This window comes from Hipposideros armiger, unplaced genomic scaffold (genome assembly GCF_001890085.2).
Source record: "Hipposideros armiger isolate ML-2016 unplaced genomic scaffold, ASM189008v1 scaffold_477, whole genome shotgun sequence".
NCBI classification, from domain to species: Eukaryota; Metazoa; Chordata; class Mammalia; order Chiroptera; family Hipposideridae; genus Hipposideros; species Hipposideros armiger.
The window spans coordinates 543,162-553,872 of NW_017731827.1; the positions used below are offsets into that span (position 1 = coordinate 543,162).

The 10,711-nt window shown below is 50.9% G+C and overlaps 1 protein-coding gene across 10 annotated transcripts in view; it reads left to right on the forward strand.

The window, feature by feature from the left end:
* The window catches only part of PLA2G5 (phospholipase A2 group V), a 45,065-nt gene extending 34,812 nt beyond the window's left edge, over nt 1-10,253 (forward strand). For 2 of the 10 annotated variants that reach the window (XM_019666731.1, XM_019666733.1), the window contains exons 2-6: nt 1,599-1,744; nt 5,080-5,129; nt 6,306-6,450; nt 8,727-8,833; nt 9,524-10,253. In XM_019666731.1, the coding sequence (XP_019522276.1) occupies nt 5,090-5,129; nt 6,306-6,450; nt 8,727-8,833; nt 9,524-9,648 (417 nt within the window). In that variant the 5' untranslated portion in view covers nt 1,599-1,744; nt 5,080-5,089 and the 3' untranslated portion in view covers nt 9,649-10,253. Of the gene's footprint in view, nt 1-216; nt 815-1,598; nt 1,745-2,138; nt 2,166-2,421; nt 2,924-5,079; nt 5,130-6,305; nt 6,451-8,726; nt 8,834-9,523 lie in introns of those variants that run through there. The other 8 variants (XM_019666737.1, XM_019666728.1, XM_019666730.1 and 5 more) reach the window with 7 other exon arrangements.
* Nucleotides 10,254-10,711: the final 458 nt, after the last annotated feature.

Here is a 10,711-nt window from a genome sequence, read left to right on the forward strand (position 1 = left end):
AGCTCGACGGGGCTAGCTCTGGGAATGTGCATGGAAATAAGACCCAAATCCTTGAATTCCGTTAAGCTTGCCCTAGGAGAAGTGAAGGATGGGGGGAGGGGAAGGAAGGGGCAGATTCCTGAGGGCAGGTCCCTTGAAAACATCTGCATTTGGGGGCCTGAAAGAGGTGGGGGATGAGCAGCAGGAGGGCAGATGACAGTGAGACTTCTCATAGGCCAGAGGGAGAGAGTTTCAAGAAGGAAGAAATGGTGACAGGGTGATTGAGGAGGTAAAGCCTAAACATGGGCAACACCAGGCTTGGGGGACCCCTGAGAACCGGCTCAGGGACACAGCAGAAGCCAGGCAGCCAAGGATTAGAAGGCAGTGGACCATGAGCAAGTGGAGGCTTCTCTGTCCAGAAATTTGGCTTTTAGAGGAAAACGAAAGCTGGAGAGAGGTCAGCAGAGGTTTTCCCTTTTATTGGCTTCCTTTGGTTTAGGAAGGCGAGCCTTGTGCATGCCCGCAGACAGGAGGAGGAGCTGGTGGAGAAGGAGAAATGAAACTTGGAAACACAGGGGAGTGTTTCCCTCAGCAGTTACGGGCCCCGGGCATGTATATTTATTGACTTGATGCCTTTCCTGTTGGCTTCCCCCAACCAGACGGGAAGCTTGTGGGGGCCTTTTCACAGCGGGCCGCCAGCACTGCCTGGCATGTAGCAGACACTCAGTCAGTACTTCTTGTATTAAATTGAATTCACAGGGCTCCACGGGGTGCCTAGTGGTGAGACCCAAGGAAGAGAAGGGCTCATGAAGAGCTGAAGGAGCAGCTTTCTCAGGTGCTGCCAAGAGGGGAGAGAGGCGGGTGGGCGCACCTGTGTCTTCTCAGAAATGTGTGTGTTGGGGGGGGGGGGTCTGTGGGGAGGTGGGGATGAACAGAAGTGGAAAGTGGAGAGTAAGAACAGCTACCTGTGTCCTTGTAAGAACACGCTAGATCACTATTTTATTTGTTAGCATTATTTTGCCACTGCTCTGTTAGAAATGTATTAAATCATTTAATCCTAAACAACAACTCTCTGAGATAGGTGAACTATAATTAACTCGGAGGTGACATAGCTTGTGGTGGGGAAGCCAGGATGTGAACCCAGGACTTGAGGAGGGTCTAGAGCAGCGGTTCTCAACCTGTGGGTCGCGACCCCTTTGGGGGTCGAATGACCCTTTCACATGGGTCGCCTAAGACCATCGGAAAACAAAAGGATACTTACATTATCATTCATAACAGTAGCAAAATGACAGTTATAGAGTAGCAACGAAAAGAATTTTATGGTTGGGGGTCACCACAACATGAGGAACTGTATTAAGGGGTCGCGGCGTTAGGAAGGTTGAGAACCGCTGGTCTAGAGCCTCTAGAGCCGCACGCCTCCTGACCTGGCCTTATTATAATTATATAAAGTGAATGCTCTGCCCTGAGCTTCTGGGGAGGCGGGGAGTCACTATTCTCATGTCACAAGGACAGAGAAGTGTGGTGACTTGCCTGGGGTCACACAGCTATTACAGCTACAGAGTGGGGGGACTCCAACTTGCAACTCTCTAACGGCAAGGCCCGTGGTTTCTCCTTCCCAGAGGGAAGAAACACAGGAATTCGGTAGCAAGTCCGTGCAAAAAAGGAGGTGACAGCAGGGCTTGGCGACAACATTTTAAAGTGACTCCAGAGTGGGGCTTTCACAGGCTCCTAAATGGTCTCAGGCTGGGAGCAGGACAGAGAGCTGGTATTGGCAGGTTGGGAACAACAGGAAGGGAGCAGGGGCAGAGTCTGGAGGGGGTGCCCTGCCTGTCCCTCGCTGAGACAGAATGAAATTCGAGCAGGAGCGTGGGCTGGAGGGAGGCTGTGCCCAGGAGGGGGATTCCAGGTTTTCAGTCCCTGGTGGAGAACCCTGGGTGGTGGGTGGCACTCAATTAATCCTCCTAAAAGCTCCCCAACCTCCCGTGATGTGCTTCAGGAAATAGCTGCTTCTGAACACAGAGGGGAAAAAAAACCCTGGGGTCTTGGAGGGAGGAATAGGGCTTCCAATACAGTTACCAGAAAGCTGGCAGGGGTGTGGGAGGCAGGCAGGGAGGCCCTTAAAACCAGGCGGGCCCAGCCCCTGCCACTTCTCCAGACCTGACGACGACGGAGACAAGGTCTCGCTGGTGAGGAATCCCATTCTGGGGGCAGCCTTACCCAAGGGGGAGCAGGGCACAGAGAGGGGCTGTGAGAGGAGACCCCTGGCCCCTCCACTGCTTCTCCCACAGGTTGCGGGGAGGCCTCCATCCTGCCTTCTGTACAGTGGGACTTGGTGCTGTTGATACTTTCCAGCTGGGAGACATGAACTGGGCAGGCGTGGGGGGTGGGGGTCCTAGGGGCACAGGGGGCTGCTGCATGTGGACTTGCAGGACCTGTCCCTCCAGTGACCCAACCACTCCCCAGACCCCACATTTTTATGCTTCTGTCAGGCTGTCGCCACTCTCTCCACCTCTCATTACCGCAGCCACTGCTCCAGCCGCATTCATCCCCCTCTGTGGTTGCTGGATAAAAATAGCCAATCCCACATCCTTCTCCTGGGGGCCTGCCCGTCTTCCCTGCCCCCCGGGCAGCTGTTTCAATACCTCTGCCACCTCCTCTGTGAAACTTCTTTTGTTCTCTTTCAGACCCCTTTGCAGGGGCTTCCCCAGCCCATGTCCCAAGGTGTTCTAAAATGCACCGGAATGTTGGTCTTATTCAGGTGTGATGAAGCCAACAGATCAGGAGACGGGCCATTTAAAAAATAGTTTCAGTTTCCAAGAGAAGGGAGTACACCGCACCAGGCAGGGCTTCGGGGAAGCACCCACCGACCAGGAGGCAGAAGAAACGAGTGGAAACCGTGGCTCAGAGCCTCTGCTGGGTTTTCCCGCCGGGAAAGGCAAGGCAGGTCAGGGTAAATAGTGTAGGACTGGTTAACTGGAATCATTTCAGCAGACTCCGGGCTATGGGGGCAGCAGCTAGTGGTCTGCAGGGGAAATGTCGGCTGGGAGCTGGAGAATTAGATAGGGAAGGCGATTGGGCGTGGGCGGGTAGGATTGGTTGGTTTGCATATGAAAGACACACTCCCAGGGGAGTCTTTTGCGGTCTCTAGGAACTAGCTGGTCCTGGGAGGGGCTGTTTTTTCCCAGCTCAGCGCGGCCCCCAGGATGTCAAAGCATCATAAGATATAGAAAAGGAGCAACTTGGCTCAGACACAGGGGCTGCTCAGAGACAGTGGAGTCCCAGTCCTGGGCTAAATCCTTGGGCAACGCTCGTCCACTTCCTGTGCCTCAGTTTCCTCATCTGTAAGGTCAACAGCTGCTATTCTCTCCTTCAATAAATGACTGCTGGAGGCACAGACATGGTGCCAGCAGGTTTAACAATGCCCACCTGCCAGGGTCATTGGTAGGTTTAACGCGATCGTGGGCAGTGCCTGGCACATCGCAGGCGCCCCGTATTGGTATCTGTGTCTCCCTCTTGTCACAGCCAGGAAGCAGCTGAGAAAGATTCGTGTGGAAGGTTAGGGCCTCGGACCATTTTCCTTGGCTACTTAGAGCCCTCAGAGTGGAGAGCCTGGGTGAACAGAACCCTCAGGAATGTTCTTGGAACATTGAGAGGAGCTGCTGGACAAGGGATGGCATGGAGAGCCCATCCCAAGTAGCCAGGAGCCCCGGCAAGTCTGAGGAGGTGTGTTTGGAGCCAGATCTTGGGAGGGGCCAGGGACTCAGGGCACAGCACGGTCAGAAATGTCCACTGAACTCAGGGATTGGAGACAGCAGGTCGCCGAAGGGGACATCCTGGCAGACTAGAGGCCATCTGAGCAGCCGTGGGTGAACAAGGATTTGGGGATCCAGAGAGGGTAGGGAAGCAGGCAGCTGCCAGTAAAGGACCTTCTGAGAGGCCAAGTTAGAATCAGGCACTGGCCCAAGACACATGGAATTCCCTGTGCCTCTGCGTGTGATTTTTTTGAGCTCTAGGCCAGCAATTCACGGGGAGGGAAGCTAATCCCTCCCCGTGAACTCCATGGCTCAAAGGAGGGCTTATCCCTCTGGAGAGGGAGGCTGTGTGGTACACTGAGGGACACACGAGGCCTGGGTTTGAGCCCTGCCTCCACTTCTTAATAGCTGTGTGACTTCTGGCAAGTGCCTTGAGCTCTCTGAGCCTCCATTTCTTCACTGGCAAAATGGGAACAATGCTATCTACCCTTCAGAGCTGTCAGGAACGCCCAGGGTTGCCTTACTGTAGGCATAGTGCCTGGGCCCAAGGAAATGTTTCCATTTTAAATTCTTTTAAAATTGGAGAAGAAAAATGAATGTAATAATAATGAATCTATAAGAATGAATCCAGCCTGGGTTGTATTTGTTTTTATACCAATGCCGTTGTAAAATATAATTTGAAAATCATTTTTTTTTTTTGAGGAAGGGACTTTTGAAAGCAAAAGCCCTTGGAACCCACACAAGCCATAATGAGGCCCTGAAAGCCACATCACAAAGTATATACTCATGGTTCCTTCCTGAGCACCTACTCAAGGCCAGGCTGCCCTGAGTGCTGGGAGAGGGGCGTGACTCCACCGGCTTTTGCCCTCAAAACAGCAGCAGAGAAGACATCCTTGAACAGGCCTTCTGCACCCTAAGATAAAAGGAATACGAGAATTAAAACCATCAGTTTCCCTCCTGCCCTCCCAACCCTGCACCCCTCTCTCCTTTTGTCCTTTTATCAAGGGCCACATCCAGTCTGTGTCAATTCCTGCCCCTCGGTTGTACCATTTAAGAATCCTGCCTATTTCTCTGGTTACTTTGAGCCATTTTCTGCAGAAGGGGCAATTGTGTCAGGGGCGTTTGTGGCGGGACAGCTCTCTCTCGTCTCTATTAGGGACAATGCCCTTCGAATGCCTCTCTTTCCCCAGGGACCCCTGGAATCAACTCTTTGTTTGACCTCATCTTTTCCTGCTGGGGTTGCCCGTTTATTGCCCAACATGAGAGGATGGAGCCTTGTGAGAAGCCAGGGGCGCGCCATGGGGGCATCTTCTGATAGGGATGTGATGGGATGTGTTTTCTTTTCCAGAACCCCAGAGATGAAGGGCCTCCTCACACTGGCTTGGTTCCTGGCTTGTAGTAAGTGCTGGCCCCACAACCTTTGAACTTGTGACCTTCTACCCCCTAGGACCAGTAGGGTAGTGGAAAGGAGGCTTAAGTTTGAATCTGGGCTCTGCACTTACTGTGTTGACATCACCAAGAGCCTTCGCCTCTCCCAGCCTCTGTTTCCTCATCGGTGACATAGGAGAATATTTAGCCATCTGGCAGGGCTGTGGCAGGATTCTAGGAGGTGACGTGTAGAGGTCGTGCTATGGAAAGGACGTGTGGGCTATACACAGGAGACAGATTTTTTTGTTTGATGTAAAACAAAATAGAATAAAGCCAAAGCAAAAAATGAAAAACAAGCCCCTTATATAAATGTCCCATTCCGTGATTCCTGGGTCACTCTCTGCTCAGGCCTGTCCAAGTTTTCTGCACATCCCACCTGCTGCCACCTTCCAGCTGGAGGTAACTGCACAGCATGGGGGTCTAGGGACCCCAACTTTAGGCTCCTGACAGGCTAACCTGCTCTTTGGTGCCTTGTGAGGTCCCTGGAGGAGCGGGAAGCCCGGTGCAGGGAGAAGGCCCCGCTCACTGTGAAGCCCTGGACAAGGCGCCTTTCCCCTCCAAGCCTCAGTTTCCCAATCTGTAAGGTGAGGGAGCTGGCTCCCGTGACCTCTAAAGGTCTAAAGGTCCGTGGTGTTAGTTGGAGGGTGGGGGGAGGGGGGAAGAGGGTGCTTTGTAAGGAAAGCTAGGAAGAGCCGTTCTGCCTGCTTCATACAGACACCATCTTAACTATACCTAATGTTTCTTGGTCACTTACTATATGTCTGCCACTGTGCTCATAATTTACATCCTTTATCTTAGTTTAACCCTCCCTCATGACAACTCCAAGAGGCAGGCATTGCTTTTAGGCCCCCACTTCCAGATGAGGAAACCGAGGCTCTGAGAGATAAGTGACCTCTTGAACATCATGCTATGAATTAGTGGCAGAGTCAGGATTTGAATTTAGGCTCCAAGTCCAAACTTTTAACCACGTTGCTATTGTGCTTGCCCTTACCTTCCTTGTCCCTTTCCCATGAAGGGGGAGGATGAAAAGGAGACACCTGGGTCTCTCCAAGCCCCAGGGTGGGAGAAAGGGCAGGAGCATGCTGGGAAATCGGGCCTGCAGAAGCTAAGCCTGGGTCTCATCTGGGGACGTGGGCTGCCTTTCAGGTGTGCCTGCTGTGCCAGGAAGCTTGCTCGACCTGAAGTCAATGATTGAGAAGGTGACGGGAAAGAACGCCTTGACGGACTATAGCTTCTACGGCTGTTATTGTGGTTGGGGCGGTCAAGGGACCCCCAAGGATGGTACAGATTGGTGAGTTGATTATCACAACTGCCCTTTACACTCCAAGCTCTGCACCCACATTATCTCATTTAATTCCATGTCAATTCTGGCAGATGAGAATTAAAACACCGTTTTACACATAAGAAAAGTCCCAGAGAGGTTAATTGATTTGCCCAAGATACACCTAGTAACTCCCCAAATCTCAGCGGCATAATGTATCAGATGATCCACTGTCACATAACGTATCGTCCCAAAATGTAGTGACCTCAAGCAACAAGGACCGTTTATTTTGCTAAGAATCTGCCACTTGGGCAGGGCTTGGTGGGATGGCTTGTCTCTGCTCCACCGGCTTCAGCACGGGCAGCTTGACTGAGGCTGGAGGGTTCATTACCCAGAAGGCTCACTCCAGTGGCTGGCAAGCTGTCGCTGTCTGCTGGCTGGGAGCTCAGGTGAGGCTGAGGGCTGGGCGCCTCAGTTCCTCTCACTCAGCCCTCTCCAAGGTTGTTTGCATGTCCTCTAAGCACGATGACTCTTGGGTTCCAAGCGTGAGTGTCACGAGACCGCAAGACCAAAGAGTATGGCATTTTTGCGATCTAGCCTCAGAAATTTCATGGTGGTCCTTCCAGCACACTGTTGGTTGAGGCAATCACAATGGCTTTCAGAAGGAGGGGACCTAGTTTCCACACCTTGATTGGGAAGTGTCAAGTTCCAGAACATGTGAGATGGGGAGAGATTGTTCTTTGGAAAAATGCAACCTGCTGGGTTAACAATTCTGATACTGCTAGACACGCGTGATGGAATGGGACTATTGAGAGAATGGGTGGCAGGTGGTGGGAGCCAAGTTTCTCGCGGCTGGAGTGGGAATTCACAGACAAGCAAGAAGAGAGAATGATCTATGTGGTGATGGATTAGAGTTGGAAACTTCAGCATGAACTCCTGTTTAGCTGAATATAGATGCAGATGGTTACATATAGAAATGTGTATACATATATGTGTGTGTACACCGGTTAATATAGACATGTATATTTTGCTCTGTCAGCTGAGAGGACCTCAAAGAAACAACACCCCAGTGGCAATGAACAACAGCTAGTGCCCAGATCTGGTTTCTAATACCATTCCCCAGTAAAAGAAACCAAGTCTTCTTGAGGAAATTGGCTGATGCTAGGACTAGGGCAGGAAATATACGAGATGAGCCTGGAGCTTCTTAAAATGCCGAAAAGTAAGGACGTGCTCAAACAAAACAAAACAATACAAAACGAAACAAAAAAGAACCCACATTGATAGGGATAAGTCAAAGAGTGCAGGCCCACTGGCCAAAGCTGGAACAATTTGACCAAAAAAATAAACACATAACTCCAGTCTTATCATGAAAAAAACATCAGGGAAATCCCAATAGTAGGTCACCCTTTAAAATACTTGACCAGTACTTCTCAAAATTGTCAAGGTCATCAAAAACAAGAAGCTGCCACAGCCAAGAAAAGCCTAAAAAGATATGACGATTCAGTGTAATGGGGTGTCCTGGATGGAACCCTGGACTAGAAAGAGGACACTAGGTAAAAACTAAGGAAATCTGAATAAGCTATGCACTTTCTACAATGAATGAATCAATCATGATATATTATTATTTAGTTAATTAGTTAAAAATTATTTAGATAACAATATATCAATCAATATTGGTTTGTTACTTGTAACATGTTATCATATTAATAATATAAGACATTAATAATGGGGAAAGTGGGTGTGGGGTAAATGGGAACACTATGTACAACCTTCACAAGTTTTCTGTTTATCAGAAAAAAAAAATTAAATGCCATCTGCCACCCCTAATATACTGCACGTTTACTTTTTTTTTGCTCATATAACAGTTCAATCAAACATGTTGATCCTGGGACCCATGTTCCTTCCATCTTGTGGCTCTACCATCCCCTATGGCCTCAGAGTCCTTGGCTAGATTCTATTCATCCAGCTGGGAGATTGAGAAAGAAAGTGGAGGATAACGTGTGAGGTTTTTCTGGGTAGGTCTGGAAGTGGTGTACATCCCTCCTGCCCACTCCCCCGGTGATTGGAATCTAGTCGTGTGACCACACACCCCTGCAAGGGAGGCTGGGAAATGTAGTCTCACCTTGAGCCCAAGAGGAGAAAGGTCAGCGAACTGCTAGCCAGTGGCAGGCAGCCCTAGAGGGAGAGCAGGGAAGCACTCAGCCATTTTATTAGATTCTTTCTCTGCCAGACCACACCCACCAATGTGGCCTCTGCTTAGGTGACGTGCCCCTTCCACTCGGGATCTAAGTGTCTTGCATTGACAGGTGCTGTTTTGTGCATGACCACTGCTATGGGCGGCTGGAGGAGAAAGGCTGCCGTATCCGGACACAGCCATACATATACAGATTCTCACGGGGCCTGGTCATCTGTGGTAAGACTGCAGCTTCCCATTCAGGCCACTGGGAGAGCCTGGGTTTCAGCTGGCTCTGAGTTCAGCTGCCCCTAGAGGTCAGCCAGCCTATATCCTGGGGCAAAGAGCTAGGGGCCGGAGGGGCAGGAATATGGCAGCTGCATCCGACCTCCAGAGGAAGGGCCGGAACATCTCAGCATCAGTGTTCACTAGGTGACAAATGCTGTGCATACTTCCTTTTGCTTCCTCCAAAAAAATACCCTCTGGGTAGGTTTAGTCTTCCCCATTTTACAGATGAGGAAACCGAAACTCAGAGGTTTGCCAGTATACACAGCTGGAGTTGGGATGCAAGGTCACGTGCATCTGAACTGAAAGCTGAGTCTGGGTGTGGAGTCTCCTCTATGGGAACTGGAGTTCCTCCAGAGCAGGGCCTGTCTCCACCATCAGACTGGGCACTCCCTGAGGGCAGCGGCTGTGTCTGCTGGGCTGAATCCTCACCCTGGGCAGCAGCTGTGCCTCTTCTATCAGATTATACACTCCCCCAGTGTAGACGCTGCGCCTCCCTCATCAGACTGAGAGCTTCCCCAGAGCAGGAAGCCGGCTGGGAGACTGCTCAGCCTGGAAGCAGGTCGTGATGGAAGCAGCCTGGGGGTCAGTGTCAGTAGAATGTATCTTCCCTTCCTCATTCTGCATTTGGCGTCCTGTTTGCAGAGCCCGGGTCCTCCTGCCAGGTGCAGCTCTGCACCTGTGACCGGAAGCTTGCCTACTGCTTGAAGAGAAACCTAAGGACCTACAATCCTGGTTATAAATACTTTCCCAACATGTTCTGCATGTAGTTGCCCTCACGGAGCTCCTCCCAGACCATGCCTTTTGCTCCCTTCTCCTACAACATGAAGCTCACCAACTTGACCCTCCAGAGATTCCCAAGAGAGTGACTCTGGTCCTAGGACTTGGCAAGATCAGGGTCCCTGGCCTCTACTTGTGAGGTCGGTCCTTCTGGTGCCCAGAGCTCACTCTTAATTCCAGGCTGGCCGTTCTCGCCTCTGAAGACAGCGCCCTTTCTCCAGGAGGAAGACTTTCCTGGGGTGTATTTACTTTTCAGCTTCTGCAGTGTGATGAGCACTACCACCCTCTAGAGCAGCGGTTCTCAACCTGTGGGTTGCGACCCCTTTGGGGGTCGAATGACCCTTTCACAGGGGTTGCCGGGTACTCGTATGTGGGTGCATCTGCATGTGGCCCTGAAGATGGATAGAGGAGCGGTGTCTCGGTTCCTAAGACCATCGAAAATATGTGTTTTCCGATGGTCTTAGGCGACCCCTGTGAAAGGTTGAGAACCGCTGCTCTAGAGCATTTTACACAAGGAGAAGCAAAATTGACTCCATAAATCTCACCTGTAGATATTAAATAAAATTCCTTCTCAGGACTAATAAAACACATGCTATAGGGGATTGCCTGTGCTTCTTTCTCCGCCACTGGGGCATTAAACCCAACCGTAACCACGTTCTCTCAGAGATAGAGATACAGATTAGTAAATAGATGGCTTTCTGATATGAGCATCAAGACTTTTTGGGGGCTCATCTCCTTAAACCTGGGGGTCCTCTCAAGCCAAGCACTGGGTTTCATTCTTCCTTGAGGGAATGGAGAGAAGATGATTGACAATTATGCCAGCTTGGGCTTCCAGGCCAGAGAAGGTCACGTTCAAATCCCAGCTTGGCTATTCCAGCTGGGTGGCCCCAGCCCACTTCTGAACCTCTCTGACTTTCAGTCTCTCTAAAAAATAAAATGTAGGGCCGGCCGAATGGCGCAATGGTTAAGAACTGACTTGGGACGCCAGAGGGCCCCGGTTCGGATCCCATATATGAGGGCTGGTGACACTGCCCTCTACAGCTAAGATGCTGA